Source organism: Cherax quadricarinatus, chromosome 16 (assembly GCF_038502225.1).
Source record: "Cherax quadricarinatus isolate ZL_2023a chromosome 16, ASM3850222v1, whole genome shotgun sequence".
NCBI lineage: Eukaryota > Metazoa > Arthropoda > Malacostraca > Decapoda > Parastacidae > Cherax > Cherax quadricarinatus.
Window position 1 is genome coordinate 9,244,144 of NC_091307.1, and position 18,966 is coordinate 9,263,109.

Consider the following 18,966-nt stretch of genomic DNA (forward strand, 5'->3'; position numbering starts at 1 on the left):
TTTTATTGCATCATTTGTACTTTTTTTTTTTTTTTTTTGCCTGAAACCAAACTGGCAGGGGTTGAGTATATTGTGGAACTGAAAGTAAATTTGCTTATGAATAAATTTTTTGAAGATTTTAGGTAGCAGTGGCAAGTTGGATATTGGTCTATAGTTATTTGCATCAGCTGTATTACCTCCTTTGTGTATCGGGGTAACTCTTGCTATCTTAAGTGTTGTTGAGAAAGTTCCAGATTCAAAAAATTTGTTGATCAAAGTTGCAGTAGTGATTGAGAGCACATCCTTTTTTATTCATTAGTGGTGGCAAATTAGTTTGTTAGGTTTTCTGCCTTGTTTTTCAGTGAATTTATTATGATTACAGCCTCACTAGGATTAGTTGGAGTTGGATAGGGTGATTTTGGAAAACTTCCAGTAAGATAGTCACTTGAACATTTGAAGTTGGGATTTTGCTAACTACGCTTGATCCTGTATTGAAGAAGAAATCATTAAGTATGTTGGCTGTTTCACCAAGCTGGATGTGAGGTTAGTTTGGTTTAACTCTTTCAGGGTTTCGGCTGTACTAGTACGGCTTACGCACCAGGGTCCACGACGTACTAGTACTCATAAATTTTAGCTCCTTCAAATCTAGTGAGAGAAAGCTGGTAGGCCTACATATGAAAGAATGGGTCTATGTGGTCAGTGTGCACAGTATAAAAAAAATCCTGCAGCACACAGTGCGTAATGAGAAAAAAAAACTTTGACCGTGTTTTTGGATTAAAACAGCGACTTTGCACTGTATTTTTGTATGGTATTTATTGTTGTATTCTAGTTTTCCTGGTCTAATTTTATAGAATGGAAGATATATTACAGAAATTGAGATGATTTTGACTGATTTTACAATGAAAAGTACCTTGAAATTGAGCTCAAAGTAGCAGAAATGTTCAATTTTCACCAAAGTTCAAAAGTAAACAAATCACGCTAAGCGTCCAATACACGTCAACTGGTGAGTCTAATATTCTTTCACAAGTGCGCCGATATTATTTATACCATTTTTACACTAATGCAGTAGTCTGCATAACAGTAACTCTTCTATTTTTTGTGAGAATAAAAATTTAAAGTGGAAAGCAAAAGAAATGTAAGAGGGGCGTGGGGACATGACTAATGAACAGAGAAAATGTTATTTTAGTGCCAGGAATGTCTTTCTTGTTTATTCTGGACCCTATTTGGAAATTGGCATCTTGAAATTTGTGTGAAATTGGCAAAAATTGCTAAATTCTGACCACTGTATTGGATAGTTGAAATCGGTAAATTGGTGATTTCTTGTACTCATTTGATAGAAAATATGGAGTTCTAGCGAAATAGTTATGATTTTTGTCGACTAGTACATTGGAATTGGCCGAAAATAGGGCTTAAAGTGGGCAAAATCGCTGATACATAAACGTCGTCAAGACTGCTAACTTCGTGAGAGCATAATTCCGTAAGTTTTCCATCAAATTTCATTATTTTGGTGTCATTATTTTTGGGAAAAGATTCTCTATCTTTTCATAAGAAAAAATAATTTTTTGTTTTTTTGAAATTTGGGGGACCATTAGAACAAGTCTCTTAGAGGGCCTGTGGACCCTGAAAGGTTTAATTAAGACTACATCTCAGGTTTTGGTCAGTTTTTAAGAGCCCAGGATTTGGGAGAGTGTTTTTCAAGTCTTTTTCATGTCCCCATTTATTTTGTTAAACCTGCTAGCATAATATAGTTGTTTAGATTTCCTTATTAGATTGGTAAGTACATACAGACATACGTATAGTTTTTTGTCTGTTCCTTAGTAATCCCAGTCCAAACTGTTTTTATAATTATTTTTTTTTTTTTATCAAGGGACCTGAGGATGCTATTTGTTAACCATGGGCTATTTAGTCTCTTTTCTGTGATCTGCTTATTTTTAATTGGACAATGTATGCTGTAGAGGCTTTGTTTTTTTGTTTTTTGTAGAAAACCTCTGACTCATTCGTTAGTTTCCCAATTGTCGGTAAAAATTGTTCTGAGATAAAGTTATTGACTGATAATCTCATCGTGTCAGTAAAAATTCTGTGCTAGTCAATGTTATTTATTGCTGAAATAAAGTTATTTACTGATGTCTCATCATGGAGGAAAAATGAGATCTTACTAGTGTGATGAATGAGACACTGGTGCAACATTTGGGAATCTTTATTGTGGAAACGTTTTGCCAACCAGTGGCTTCCTCAGTCCAGTACAGAGATGAATGGTGGTTTTCTGAACCATTTATTTTCAGTCTTACCAGTGTCTTGTGGTAATTAATATAATGTTGGTTTTGAGAAAGGTAGGATAGTGATCAGTAGTGTTGTCTATGGTTGTCCCTACTATGAGAGGAGCTACTGTATTGGTCCAGATATGGTCAATTTAAGATGCACTTGTCTCGGAAATTCTCGTAGGCTGTTATAGATGATAATAGTAAGCAATTTCTCAGTATTGCTTGTGAAGTCAGCTGCTTGAGGGGTCTTCAGCTTGAATGAGGTTTATGTTGAAGTTTGCCAGCAGGTGTTAGGCGAGAAATATCAATGAAATCTGTCAGTGGGCAAAGAAAAATAACGTAAGGCTAAATGAGAACAAATTTCAGCTTTGCTGGAACACCTGGAAATCCTAAATATTTTCTTGCATAAATAAAGTCAAATACAGCCTCTCCTTGCTTAACCCTTTGACTGTTTATGCCGTATAAATATGTCTTACGCGCCACTGTTTCTGACGTATATATACTCAATAATTCTAGTGGCTTCAAATCAAGCGGGAGAAAGCTGGTAGACCCACATGTGAGAGAATGAGTCTGTGTAGTCAGTGTGCACCACATAAAAAAAATCCTGCAGCGCACAGTGTGTAATGAGAAAAAAAAACTGATCGTTTTTTTGGATTAAAACGCCGACTTTGAGGTGTATTTTCGTATAGTATTTATCGTTGTATTCGCGTTTTCATGGTCTTAGGTGATAAAATGGAAAACATATTACAGAAATAGAGATGATTTTCATTACTTCGACGATGAAAACGACCTTGAAACTGAGCTCAAAGTAGCAGAAATGTTCAATTTTTGCCAATGTTCAGGAGTAAACAAATCACACCACACATCCAATACGCGTCAACTGGGGAGTCTAATATTCTTTCACTAGTGCACTGATATTATTTATACTATTTTTACAATAATGCAGTAGTCTTCATAACAGTAAATTTTGTATTTTTTTGTATGAATAAAAAATCAAAATAGAAAGCAATAATAATATAAGAGGGGCCTAGAGATGTGACTAATGAACAGAGGATATGTTATTTTAGTGCCAAGAATGTCTACCTTGTTTATTCTGAACCCTATTTTGAAATTGGCATCTTTTTTAATTTGCGTGAAATTGGCCAAATTGCCAATTTCTGACCACTATATTGGGTAGTTCAAATTAGTAAATGGGCGGTTTCTTGTACTCAGCTGATAGATAAAATGGAGTTCTAAAGAAATAGCTGAGTCTGGTCAACTGGAACAACAGAATTGGCTGAAAACAGGGCTCAAAATCGGCGAAATTGCCGATACGCATATGTCGCCGAGACCGCTAACTTCGCGGGAGCGTAATTCCGTGAGTTTTCGACCAGATTTCGAACTTTTGGTGTCATTACCATCGGGAAAAGATTCTCTATCATTTCATAGATTTTTTTTTTTTTTTCAAAAATTTATTGACATAGAAGGACAGTTTCAGAAAGGGGCCTGCGACAGTCAAAGGGTTAATGATGGAGTTCCGTTCCTAAGACCACCTCAGTAAACGAATTGGTTGCTAAATGATGGGCACACTATAATGGTAGTGGGTATGTGTCAACCATCTTTGATATTGTTTTAATGTCACCTTTGCACCATTTATAGCATTTCTGGTATATTTTTAAATATTTATACAGTAGTGTACTGTATATTGTAATAAACAGAATAGAGGAAATCAGCTCTGAATCTGCATGACAGTGTCTTCCATTGCAGACACTGCAAGGCTCCAGGCGGACATCAACCAAATCTTTCAGTGGGCTGCAGAAAACAATATGAAGCTCAACGATGAGAAATTTCAATTACTCTGATATGGTAAACATGAGGAAATTAAAACTTCATCATAGTATACAGCAAATTCCAGCCACAAAATAGAGCGAAAAACTAACGTCAAAGACCTGGGAGTGATCATGTCGGAGGATCTCACCGTCAAGGACCATAACATTGTATCAATCGCATCTGCTAGAAAAATGACAGGATGGATAATGAGAACCTTCAAAACTAGGGATGCCAAGCCCATGATGACACACTTCAGGTCGCTTGTTCTATCTAGGCTGGAATATTGCTGCACACTAACAGCACCTTTCAAGGCATGTGAAATTGCTGACCTAGAAAATGTACAGAGAACCTTCATGGCATGCATAACGGAGATAAAACACCTCAATTACTGGGAGTGCTTGAAGTTCCTGAACCTTTACTCCCTGGAATGCAGGCGGGAGAGAGACATGATTATATACACCTGGAAAATCCTAGAGGGACTAGTACCAAACTTGCACATGAAAATCACTCGCTACAAAAGCAAAAGACTCGGCAGACGATGCAACATCCCCCCAATGAAAAACAGGGGTGTCACTAGCACGTTAAGAGACAACACAATAAATGTCAGGGGCCCAAGACTGTTCAACTGCCTCCCAGCATACATAAGGGGGATTACGAATAGACTCCTGGCTGTCTTCAAGCAGGTACTGGACAAGCACCTAAAGTCGGTACCTGACCAGCCGGGCTGTGGCTTGTCCATTGGATTGCATGCAGCCAGCAGTGACAGCCTGGTTGATCAGGCCCTGTTCCACTATGAGGCCTGGTCACAGACTGGGCCGCGGGGGCATTGACCCCCAGAACTCTCTCCAGGTAAACTCTCCAGGTATATGTACATTATTTAGGTATGCATGCTGGTCAGAGAGCTGGTCATAAGTCTGAGTCATCAGTAAACGAGTACGTCGCTAAGTGAGGAGAGACTGTATTGTATTGAGAAATTAGCAAGTTTTTTTAAAGCCCCACCTGGTGAGTAATTTGGTAGAGGTTTCTTAAGCCCAAGTGGGGAAAAGAGGGGTTACACACTTCTGTGCCAATCCTACCCAGTGAGCTGCTAACAGCAATAGCCTGATTCCTTAACTCTTTCAGGGTCCACAGGCCCTCTCAGAGACTTGCTCTCAGGGTCCCCCAAATTTAAAAAAAAGAAAAAAAAATTCTTATGAAAAGATAGAGAATCTTTTCCCGATCATAATGACACCAAAAGTATGAAATTTGATGGAAAACTAACGGAATTATGCTCACATGAAGTTAGCGGTCTCAATGATGTTTACGCATCGGCGATTTTGCCCACTTTGAGCTCTATTTTCGGCCAATTCCAATGTACTAGTCGAAACAAATCATAACTTTTTTGCTGGAACTCCATTTTTTCTATCGAATGAGTACAAGAAACCACCAATTTACCGATTTCAACTATCCTATACAGTGGTCAGAATTTAGCAATTTTGCCAATTTCACACAAAATTCAAAAGATGCCGGTTTCCAAATAGGGTCCTGAATAAACAAGAAAGACATTCCTGGCACTAAAATAACATTTTCTCTGTTCATTAGTCACGTCCCCAGGCCCCTCTTACATTTCTTTTGCTTTCCGCTTTGAATTTTTATTCACAAAAAATAGAAGAGTTACTGTTATGCAGACTACTGTATTAGTGTAGAAATGGTATAAATAATATCGGCCCACTTGTGAAAGAATATTAGACTCATCAGTTGACGTGTATTGGACGCTTAGCGTGATTTGTTTACTTTTGAACTTTGGTAAAATCGAACATTTCTGGTACTTTGAGCTCAATTTCAAGGTACTTTTCATTGTAAAACCAGTCAAAATCATCTCAATTTCTGTAATATATCTTCCATTCTATACAATGAGACCAGGAAAACTAGAATACAACAATAAATACCATACGAAAATATAGTGTAAAGTCGCTGTTTTAATCCAAAAACACTGTCAAAGTTTTTTTTTTCTCATTACGCACTGTGTGCTGCAGGATTTTTTTTATACTGTGCACACTGACCACATAGACCCATTCTTTCATATGTAGGCCTACCAGCTTTCTCTCACTAGATTTGAAGGCGCTAGAATTTATGAGTACTAGTACGTCATGGACCTTGGTGCGTAAGCCATACTAGTATGGCCGAAACCCTGAAAGGGTTAAATAAAGAACAGAAAAGCTTGGTCTCAGGCCATGCTCTAAGGATAGGAGAACCCTCAAAACATGTCACAAGTATGTTTCCCATTTAGAAAACCTGGTGAGAGATTTGACTGGGTGGTAGAGTGATATATAATCCCCACAACTGTTAGCCCTTTCATTGTCTCATACATGGATTTATGTTATTGATGCCAGGGTTGCTTACGTAGATCTACGTTTTGAACTCGTCTCCCTCAGAAAAGCTGCAAGTGGCAAATTTTGGCCTAAACATGAGAGAAAGAGATTGTGCAGTGAGTATGCACAGTATAATAAACAAAATTTCTCCACATGGTGCATGATGAGAAAAACAAAGCTCTGAGCTTGAATTCAGTCTAAAATAGCAAATTTGAGGTATCTTCCAGTTTTTATGGGTTTATTTCCTTTTTCTAGTTTTTTTTTTTTTTTATAGAATGTATGACATAGTGCTTACTACAAAAGTAGAGAGATTTTGGTTGGTTTCAGGATTGGAAGTATCTTGACAAAGTAGCAGAAATATTCAATATTTGACTCTCTTTTTCCTGAGGATGGTTAATGACCCTCCTACATCCCCGATTTGTTTTGAGGGCCTCTGCTAAATTTTCTTCAATTATTGGGGTGCTGTAAATCATGACCAATCATTCCTGGTTATATTTTATTATCTGGGAAGTAGGATAAATCTTCAAATGTTTTTGTGTGATGATTTCAAAATGGAAGGCAAGTGTAATATAGGAGAGGCCTGAGGATGTGATTATTGAACAGAGGAAATGTTATTTTAGTGCCAGAAATGTTTGCAGTATTTTTTTTTTTTTTTTTATTTTGTCTGGCCAGAGGCACGCAGATAGTGCCAGATATGACATTTTCAATGTCCTCTAAACAGCAAATATCCCAAGCCTCTCCTCTAGAGTTCAGGCACAGTATTTCCCACCTCCAGGACTCAAGTACAGCTAACCGGTTTCCCTGAATCCCTTCACAAAATATTACCCTGCTTACACTCCAACAGCTTGACGAGTCCCAAAAATCATTTGTCTCCACTCATATCTAACATGCTCACACATGCTTGCTGTATGTCCAAGCCCATTGCACACAACTTTCTTTACCCCTTCCCTCCATCCTTTCCTAGGACAACCCCTACCCCACCTTCCCTCCACTGTAGATTTATACACACTCAAAGTCATCCTACTATCGAAGATACGGTACTATGCTCCACAGTCAGCCCTCCTGGCCCTATATCACTCTCTTATTTACCCCTATCTCACCTATGGAATTTGTGCATGGGGCTCAACAACAAGTAACCATCTCAGACCACTAATTACCCAACAAAAGGCTGCAGTTAGAATGATAACAAATTCTCACTATAGGCAGCACACTCCACCAATATTCAATACACTAAACCTCCTCACCATACAAAACATCCATACTTACTACTGCACCTATTACATACATAGAACACTTAACTCTGATATTAACCCTCCCCTCAAACATCTCCTTGCCAACCTCAACAGAACACATGACCATAACACAAGGCACAGATCACTCTTTGATGTTCCTCGTGTCCATCTCACACTATGTAAAAACTCAATGCACATAAAAGGCCCTAAAATCTGGAATTCATTACCTGTAAATATAAAAGAAACACTACCTGTTTATAAATTCAAGTCTCTTCTCAAAGATCACTTACTCACCCAAAACCAAATAAATACTGAATAACTGAACCTTATAAATTGTATATCTTAAATGTTTCTCACAATTATATCACATAAATGTTAAACCTAAAACCCAATCTAACTTTATTATTTTTTAAATACACTACCTAACAGAATACTCCATTCTACTGAATGTACAACAATGCATACAACCATATGACCTGTCTTTGTAATACTCACTTGTGCTTTATAGTAACCTGTTTACATTAATGTTTTATCACTGATTTCATTATTGCTTAGTTAATCTTAAGTTAATTTTAAGCCAGCCCGTAATGCTATGCATAGTATAAGTGGCTTTGGCATACTGCTCTTACCTGTATTTGTTGTACCTCTGTATGTGTGCTCAAATTTTTAAATAAATAAATAAATAAATAAATAAATAAATTTTACTCCATTCTCTCTAAATGACCAAACCACCTCAACAATGCTTCCTCAACCCTTTGGATAATACTTTTAGTAACCCCGCACTTCCTCGTAATCTCCAAACTATGAATTTTCTGCATAATATTAACTGTCATTATGATTTTATGCTGTACTAGTATGTTCAGTCACAGTTTTTCTAGAATATTGGCACAGCATAACTGAGTTGTTTTCTTTTGTATAACAAATACGTACGTACTTATGAAATATAATTTATATACGTAAATGCAAATTATATAGTCTTATGCAATGGTACATCAAAATGCAGTACTAATGTAAGTCACATCAGGAGATCAGTCCATAACCAAAATGCAGTACTAATGTAAGTCACATCAGGAGATCAGTCCATAACCAAAATGCAGTACTAATGTAAGTCACATCAGGAGGTCAGTCCATAACCAGTTCCTTCTTAAGCTGTCCTTTTATGGAATTATGAAGAATTAATAGTGAAAAATAGGATGTACTTGAAACTTTTGTATTTGTTTCTTTAGTTTACAAAATACAGTGGACCCTCGGCTAACGATATTAATCCATTCCAGAGAGCTCATCATTAGACGAAATTATTGTTAGCCAAATTAATTTTCCCCATGAGAAATATAATGGGAATCCAATTAATCCGTTCCAGACAGCCAAAAGTATTAAAAAAAAATTTTTTTTTTTCATGAAATATACATTTCCCTACAAAGAAAGCAATGAGACATGCACAATAACTATATAAATAAATGTTAACCTTTTCAGGATTTCCGACGGGCTAGTACGGCTTACGCACCAGAGTTATTGACATACTAGTACATACGCCTAAATTCTAGCGCCTTCAAATCTAGCAAGAGAAAGCTGATAGGCCTACATATGAAAGAATGGGGTCTATGTGGTCAGCATGCACAGTATTAAAAAAAATCCTGCAGCACACAGTGCATAATGAGAAATAAAAAACTGACCGTGTTTTTGATTTAAAACAGCGACTTTGCACTGTACAGTGAACCCCCGCATAACGATCACCTCCGAATGCGACCAATTATGTAAGTGTATTTATGTAAGTGCGTTTGTACGTGTATGTTTGGGGGTCTGAAATGGACTAATCTACTTCACAATATTCCTTATGGGAACAAATTCGGTCAGTACTGGCACCTGAACATACTTCTGGAGTGAAAAAATATCGTTAACCGGGGGTCCACTGTATATTTGTATGGTATTTATGATTGTATTCTAGTTTTCCTGGTCTCATTTTATAGAATGGAAGACATAGTACAGAAATTGAGATGATTTTGATTGGTTTCATAATGAAAAGTACCTTGAAATTGAGCTCAAATTAGTAGAAATGTTTGATTTTTGCCAAAGTGCGAGAACATAATTCCGTAAGTTTTCCATCAAATTTCATACTTTTGAGTCATTATGATCGGGAAAAGACTCTCTATCTTTTCATAAGAAAAAATAATTTTTTTTTTTCTGAAAAATTTTCGACCCTGAAAACAAGTTTAGGAGAGGGCCTCTCGACCCTGAAAGGGTTAAAATGACTCTTACCTTTATTGAAGAGTATTGATGAGTGATGAGACACTTTTTCTTGAACACTCTGGGATTTTCAGAGTGATACATGAGTAAAGGCTTCACTTTGCAATCCCCACTAGCATTACAACAAAACAAGAAAGTTAGCCTGTCTTTCATAGGCTTGTGTCCTGGGAGTGCCTTTTCCTCCTGAGTAATGTAGGTCCTGTTTGGCATTTTCTTCCAGAACAGGCCTGTTTCGTCACAGTTGAACACTTGCTGGGGTTGGAATTTTTCAGCTTCGCCATGCCTTATCCCACTGTGTATGCCACTACGATTCTTAAATCTCTCAAACCAACCTTTGCTGGCCTTAAATTCACTAATATGAGCACTAGTTCCAGGCATTTTTTCCTGTTCACCTGGGTGTTAGTCGACTGGTGTGGGTCGCATCCTGGGGGGCAAGATTAAGGACCCCAATGAAAATATGTTAGACAGTCCTCGAGGACACACTGACTTTCTTGGGTTATCCTGGGTGGCTAACCCTTTGGGGTTAATTGTTTCTTGGTAATTGTTTCTCGTTAAGCCACACCAACAACAGTCTCTCCACATCTTTGAGTAGTACAGCTGACGGTGGTGCAGCAGCACCTGACTGTGGTACGATAGTATTTCTCACCCTTTTTACCACAGGGTTGGCACTAGATGCTTTCTTTGGACCCATGGTGGCTTATTGAGCAGTTTCAAGCACTAAAAACAACGGAATAATACAAAATGTATCGAATGTATGCATGGAATTGGCCACCCTGGCTTGTAAACAATGACGGCAGGGCAGCTGAGGCTCAGGCTGGACGGACAGGTTCGGGACGAATCACATTGGTTGATTTTTTTCATCGTTGGCCGGGTCAAAATTTTTTACGCTCAAACACTTCGTTGGGCGAATTTATCTTTAGACAATGCCTTCGTTAGCCGAGGGTCCACTGTTCTTCTGTTGAATATGACCACATAAAATTTTTTGCTAGTGGCTTCAAAGAATCTTATACAGTGGATCCCATGATTTTGTCCGGTGTGGAAATCATACAATTCGGATTTCGACCACTTTTTTCAGCAAAATTTTACCATGGGTTTTGTACATTCGCTCAGAAATTGTCCATACCATATGCGTCCGCCTGGGCCGCTCATATGTTCATGACTCGCTCTTGGGCACGTTGAATGTCTTGCATGTGTATTTTATGTTAATATAGACATTTTCATTAATCCATCTTTGATATTTTCTTCAAAATTATATAAGAAACACATTATGTACCATATAAACATATAATGTTTGTATGCTAACGCCATAGTAATAATACTAATACGTAATAATAATCACTCCTGGGCACATTAAATGTCTTATTTTATGTTAACCCTTTGAGGGTTTTGGCCGTACTAGTACGGCTTACGACCCAGGGTTTTTGACGTACTAGTACGCCTAAATTCTAGCGCCCTCAAATCTAGTGGGAGAAAGCTGGTAGGCCTACATATGAAAGAATGGGTCTATGTGGTCAGTGTGCACAGTATAAAAAAAACCCTGCAGCACACAGTGCATAATGAGGAAAAAAAACTGACGCTTTTTTTTTGGAATAAAACAGCGACTTTGCACTGTATTTTCGTATGGTATTTATTGTTGTATTTTAGTTTTCTTGGTCTCATTTTATAGAATGGAAGACATATTACAGAACTTGAGATGATTTGATTGGTTTTACAATGAAAAGTACCTTGAAATTGAGCTCCAAGTAGCAGAAATGTTCGATTTTTACCAAAGTTCAAAAGTAAACAAATCATGCCAAGCGTCCAATACACGTCAACTGGTGAGTCTAATATTCTTTCACAAGTGCGCCAATATTATTTATACCATTTTTTACACTAATACATAACAGTAATGCATAACAGTAAATCTTCTATTTTTTGTGAGAATAAAAATTCAAAGTGGAAAGCAAAAGAACGTAAGAGGGGCCTTGAGACATGACTAATGAACAGAGGAAATGTCATTTTAGTGCCAGGAGTGTCTTTCTTGTTTATTCTGGACCCTATTCGGAAATTGGCATCTTTTGAAATTTGTGTGAAATTGGCAAAATTGCTAAATTCTGACCACTGTACTGGATAGTTGAAATTGATAAATGGGTGGTTTCTTGCACTCATTCAATAGAAAAAATGGAGTTCTAGCGAAATATTCATGTTTTTTCGACTAGTACAGTGGAATTGGCTGAAAATGGGGCTCAAAGCGGGCAAAATCCCCGATGTGTAAACATCGCCGAGACTGCTAACTTCGCGAGAGCATAATTCTGTAAGTTTTCCATCAAATTTCAAACTTTTGGTGTCATTATGATCGGGAAAAGATTCTCTATCTTTTCATAAGAGAAAATTATTATTATTTTTTTTAATTTGGCCGACCCTGAGAACGAGTCTCAGAGAGGGCCTGTCGACCCTCAAAGGGTTAATAGTATAGACATTTTCATTAATCCATCTATGATATTTTCTTCAAAATTATATAAGAAACACTTTACATAGCATATAAACATGCAATGTTTATATGCTATGGAGGTGTGCTAACCAGGCAGAAGGAAAACATTACATTTTCTCTGGTCCAACATTAGAGAAAATGTGTATGAATCTGTGCTGGCCCAATCACCGCCCTTAATACCTAATGCTTTTGTTTGCAGTTCTCGGCATGAATTATTCATTACTTCTCCCTTTGTTTATGATGGCATGTAAAGGTAGTTGTTAGAAATGATAAAACTTGGTGAACATGGTATGTTGATGGTAATAATATGACTCTGGGTCACATTAAATATCATGTAGCCCAGGCTGCCTACCGGCTACCTACACGTGACTTCCTACAAATAAGTACTGCTCACCTCTCACCCTACATTAAGACTACAGATAGTATTTTATGGTAAGTAATGAATGTACTGTGTATGTATTTTACTTTTTATTGTGTTTTTTAATGCCTAGTTCTATTACTAATTTAATGTAAGTTAATGTAAACTTGACAACCCTGTGCCTGTTGTGGAATCTATTGTGGCTTTGGGGAAGTCCATGGGGTTGGATGTGAGTGGCCAGGATGTGGAAGAGTTGGTGGACGACCACAAGGAAGAGCCAACCACTGAAGAGCTGCAACACTATAGTTATTCTCTATAAAATTTATTTTTTGTTAGTATTTTTGGGTGTCTGGAATGAATTAATTGGATTTACATTTTTTTTTATGGAAAATATTACTTTGGTTTTCGTCCATTTCGGATTTTGACCGACCTCCTGGAACAGATTAAGGATGAAAACCAGGGGTCCAATGTAGTTCCTATGTACTAGATTATTCCTAAATTGTATTGTATTTGCAAATGTAATTATTGTACAGAAATTTATTGCTGTTATGTTTGCAAAGCTAGCATGCTGAAGTAATTGTTCCTTTTCTTTTTTACTTTCAGTGGATCCCCTCATCCACTGCCCTATGTGCAAAAAAGGTTTCCCTCAGGAGAGTATATTAGACAATATGTTTGTGTGTGAGGCTCAGAGTTGTGGGGAGCGAGGGACAAGTAGTGCAACTGAAGAAAGTTTTACCTGCACTTCGTGTACTGATGAGGCAGTGGCAACAGGCCTTTGTACAGACTGTTCAGAGTGGCTTTGTGATCAGTGCATACAGGTAAGAGACTAGTATAAGACTGAAAATTTGAAAGTTGTTTGCTAGTACAATTAGCTTGTAATTGACATAAAATTTCAAAGCATAGTGTTGTTTTAGTTCTGTTTTACATTTTATTGATGAAATTTACATTTTGTTAAGCATCCTGCAATGTAAGAATATTATAAACACAAGTGATGGCAATGGAGAATACGCATTTGCTTAGTTTGCTAATAGTAATTCAGAAATATTAATCACATTTGGAGCTGTATATAAAATACCAAACACTACATAGTGTGAATGACTGTCTTAGAGCAAGAGGCTTGGCAGATGGTGCAAAATACTTCCAGTGAAAAGCAGGCATGCAGTGAGTGCATTAAGAGATAACTCAGGAAGTGCAAAGGGACCGAGTCTTTTATTTGCCCCTTCTGTCTCAAGAGGGAACTGATCAGCTGGGCTGCAATGCCTTTTTTGGACTGGGTGTAATTTCTCCAACTGCCTTGTTGATCAGGCCATCAACCAAGAGGCCTGGTCTGAAACCAGGTCATGGGAGTTGTGACCACCCCAAAATCATCTTCAGGTGAATTTCAGATCTAACCAACGGACTTGAAAAGATCATCTGATAATTGCTAGTGACTTCAGTATTAATTTTTAATCAATCCGATGACACTCAAGTTACAAGCTTCTTAAGTAGTATGTACTGTACTAAACTAGGAAAATTTAAGTAGTATGTACTGTACTAAACTAGGAACAATCTAGATCAGATATGGACAACATAATTGCCCCCATTTAAATCAGGAATAATCATTGATAACAGACCATGCATTTCTGGAAAATAATCTCCCCCTCTCCTCTAACCTGTGCCTCACTATCCTCATAAAAACTTAAATGCTTTAAGTAACCTACCACTTATTCCATACACTTGCAACATCTGCCACATTGCTCCCCCTATCCACCCTATCAGATGCCTTTCCTAAATCCATAAATGCAACAAAAGCGTCCTTACCATTATCTAAATATTTCACTTTTATGTTTCATTGTAAACACTTGGTCTTCACATCCTCTAACCTTCCTAAAACCTCCTTGTTCATCTACAATGCTGCTCTCTGTCTTAACATTAATTCTTTCAATAGTAACTCTACCATAATCAAATGTAACAGAGAGTTACTGAAAGAATTATGGGCAGGACGGAGAACAGGATTGCAGATGAACAAGGAAGTTTTAGGAAGGGTAAGGATATGTAGACCAAGTGTTTACATTGAAACATATTAGTGAACACTATTTAGTTAACCCGTAAACGGTCCAAACGTATATACTTGTTCATTACAAGGGAGACATTAATAAAGTACTGAGGGTGTCGAACCAGGTAAGAACCAGGAATAATGGATTTAAGTTGGATAAATTTAGATTTAGAAAGGACATAGGTAAGTACTGGTTTTCTAACAGAGTTGTAGATGCGTGGAACAGTCTTCCCAGTGGGGTGATAGAGGCTAGGACCTTGGGTAGCTTTAAGAAGAGACTGGACAAATATATGAGTGGGAGGGGCTGGGTTTGATTGGTGTCATGGGGTACGGGAGTTATTTCTTGGGTAGCTTTAGGTAGATGTCGTTTTGATAAGGACCTGCCTCATATGGGCCAGTAGGCCTTCTGCAGTGTTCCTACATTCTTATGTTCTTATGTTCTTATTACCGTACTGCCCCAACTGTTTTGAAAAAAAAAAAACTTTGTTGTTTTTTAATAGGAAAAAAAGAGCATATGGTACCCAGGCATCCCCAATTATTTTAATATGGCACACAGTGAGTGCTCACACCCATTCTCTCATGTCTAGGTGACTCAGGCTTATCGTGGCAATGTTAAATGTATGACACATAAAACGTATATATACGTTTGAGGCACTAGCGGTAAAAACGTATATATACGTTTGAACCATTTACGGGTTAAAGGTAAGGAAGTATTTATTGCATTTATGGATTTGATACCTCTAGTTTCTTCCGTACTAGACCTTGGGAAAACAGATTCATAGTTACCAGTGATTGTTCCTTTTAAATTTCAATTTACCTTATTATTTTTTTTCAGGCCCATAAGAGAGTGAAGGTTACCAAAGATCACATCATTAAGGCTAAGGGAGAGGTGGACTCTGATTCATCGTCGACGACTAAGACTCAGGTCAAGAAGTCACTTTTCTGTAATGTACACACAAAGGTAATTGTCTGTTCTTCTAATTTGGTGGTTAAGGGAGAGAGAAAGAGCACAGAACAATATTCTAGATATGAGAGCACAAGTGATTTGTATTGTACCATCATTGGCTTTTATTTTTACTTTTTGTGAAAGTTCTCCTTATCCACCTTGTCATTTTTCTGGCCTTTGTTGCATTTACTTTTTGTACTCTCTAAAATGTATATCATGTAAAATTATTCTTAATAAGTTTTTAATATGCCTCTTACATTCTATAAGATGATTTTCGTGTTTTTTGTATGTTGTGTTTGTTTTAGGTTTTTGTTTTTCCCTTCCCATATCTAAGCAGCTATGGTCTGTCTTATCTTGAAAGCTATTTTTGGTAGCAAAAAACTGACAACAGTTTTTGAATTGGTGTCAGTCTATTTGGCACACAAAAAGTAATTTCTATATTCTTTGTTTATCAGTGTAATCAGCCTTTAGCATTATCCCAGGATTAAGTCAGGGTATACTCTAGTCCTCATAAATGGGAGTAAATAAGTTTTTTCTGCATCAGCAGCCAACACATATAGTGCATTTATATCTCCTGATGAAACTGGTGATAATGTTTATATATAGTTTATCACCATTGAAATTGCAAGTTCAAGAGATGGGACTAAATTAGCAGTTTCTTGCATAACAGTCAACACTCATTTTTTTCATACTCTCTGCATCATCAGGTTTGAAATGTGAGGAAACTGATAATGTTTATATTATGCTGTAGTATATAAATTGTTTATCATCCTAAGTCACAGGTTCTTCTTGTGCCTTGAGAGAGGAACTCCACTAATGGCAGTGTCTTATTACACCCTCCACTTATAATCAACATTGCAGTGGTATTATTTTATGTATAATATTATTTTATTTGGTAGTGGTATTTTATTATCAGGAGAATTATAAAAATTTCTGTTCATGTCAGATCCACTGAGTGAAGCTGACCAAGGCCTGATGGCTTTTTGGTCCACCTCGTTAACTCTTTCACTGTCACAATCTCTGAAATTAAAAATACTGACACTGTCATGATTTAAAAAAAAAATTGTCTTGATTTTTTCTTCTGAAATCACAGAGAATCTTTTTCTGAAGGTTATGGCATGAAAAATGTGAACTGTGATTCAAAACTTATGGAATTATGCAGGCACAAAATTGGTCGTCTGGGCACAATTTACACATTGGCGATTTCTCACATTTTGGACTATTAAGCCGAGATGGCTTAATTGTTCAAAGTGTGAGAAATCAACCCAATTCCTAGCTATTTTACTGGTATGCCTTCTGTTCTATAAATTGATTACAAGAAAGCTTCTTATTCAACCATCAGAACTACCCTATAAAATAAACAGAACTCAGTAATTTGGGAAATTTTACACAAAATTCAACAAATTTCAATTTAAAAACAGTCCAAAATTCCAGCCACTAAAGTAGCCTTTCATTAATCACATCCCCAGGTCTCTCCTGTATAACACTTGCTTTCCATTTTTAGTCCATTATCACACCAAAAATCTAAGATTTTACCCTGTTTCTCAGATAATAAAATATAACCAAGAATGATTGTTAATGGTTTAAGGTGTCCCAATAATTGAAGCAGGCCTAGTAAAAACTCATAAAGCAGACTGGGAGGATGGGGGTGGAAGCCCCATGCTTCCTCATAAAAATTGCCAAAAATTAACCATTTCTGCTACTGTGAGGTCTGTTTCAAGCTGCTACTGGTGTGAAACCAACTAAAAAAATCTCTAATTCATTTATGTCTTCCATTCTATTAATTGATACCAGAAATTGGTCAATAACCCTCTGAGGGTCCATCCTATAGTTCTACGGCTTTGAAACCTGAGTCCAAGCCATAGAACTACGGCTTGAGCTCAGCTCAGCTCAGATAAGCTGTAAGTTTAAATTTGGGCCTAGATATGTGGTAAGTCTGCACCACATAAAACAAATACTACAGCGCGAAGTGCATAATAAGAAAAAAAAAGGACCGTATTTTTGGATTAAAACAGAGACTTTGCAGTGTGCTTTTATTTGCAATTTCTTGGTCTCATTTGATAGAATGGAAGATATATAACAGGAATAGAGATGATTTTGATTGGTTTTAGTACTGATAATGGCTTGAAACTGAGCTAAAATTAACCCTTTCAGGGACTGTGCCGTAGATCTACAGCTTTATGTTGAGGGTCCAAACCGTAGATCTACGCCATGAACTCAGTTTACTCTGATAAGCTGTGAGTGGTAAATTTGGGCCAAGATATGAGAGAATACATCTATGTGGTATGTGTGCACCACATAAAACAAATCCTGCAGCACACAGTGCATAATGAGGAAAAAACTGAGATTGTAATTTTCGATTAAAACAGCAACTTTGCAGTGTTTTTTCGTAGGTTTTTTTTATAGTTGTGTTTGCAATATCTTGGTCTCATTTGATAGAATGGAAGATATATTAAAGAAATAGAGATGATCTTGATTGGTTTTAGTGATAAAAATGACGTGAAACTGAGCTCAAAGTAGTGAAAATGTTAAATTTTTGCCGATGTTCAAGAGTAAACAAATGACCTCACACGTCTAATACATGCCAGCTGGTGGGTCTAATATACGCTCGCAAATGTGCTGATATTATTTATACAATTATTACAGTATTGCATGACAGTAAATCTTCTATTTGTTTTTGTTTGAATAAAAATTCATTATGTGAATTAAAAATCAAAATGGAATTCATTTGTAAAGCCTGAAAATGTAACTAATGAACAGAGGAAATGTTAGTTTAGTGCCAGGAATGCCTGCATTGTTTATTCTGGACCCCATTTTGAAATTGGAATATTTTGAACTTTGCACTAAATTGGCCAAATTACCAATTTCCTGTCAATTTATTTTGTAGTTGAAACAGTTGAGTTGGCGATTTCTTGTGCTCAGTCGATAGAATAGAAGTAATACTAGTGAAATAGCTAAGAATTTGGTTGACTGGAATAAGGTAATTTGCCTAAAATGGGAGTCAAAGTCGGCAAAATCACCGATGCGTAAATATCGCTGGAGCGACAAAATTTACGAGAGCATAATTTCATCAATTTTCCATCAAATTTCATACTTTTTGTTTTATTACCTTCAGAAAAAGATTCTCTACCATTTCATAAGAAAAAATAACAAAATTATTTTTTGAAAATTCTTGGACATTGTTGCACACTTCGAAATTTGGCCTCTGGACCCTGAATGGGTTAACGGAAACGTTCAATTTTTGGCGATGTTCAAGAGTAAACAAATGATGTCACGCATCT

The 18,966-nt window shown here is 36.9% G+C and overlaps 1 protein-coding gene across 2 annotated transcripts in view; it reads left to right on the top strand.

Moving 5' to 3' along the window:
- The window catches only part of bon (tripartite motif-containing protein bonus), a 183,977-nt gene that overhangs the window by 33,050 nt on the left and 131,961 nt on the right, over window positions 1-18,966 (top strand). For both annotated transcript variants that reach the window (XM_070085386.1, XM_070085387.1), the window contains exons 2-3: window positions 13,308-13,522; window positions 15,575-15,700. In XM_070085386.1, the coding sequence (XP_069941487.1) occupies window positions 13,308-13,522; window positions 15,575-15,700 (341 nt within the window). The remainder of the gene's footprint in view (window positions 1-13,307; window positions 13,523-15,574; window positions 15,701-18,966) is intronic.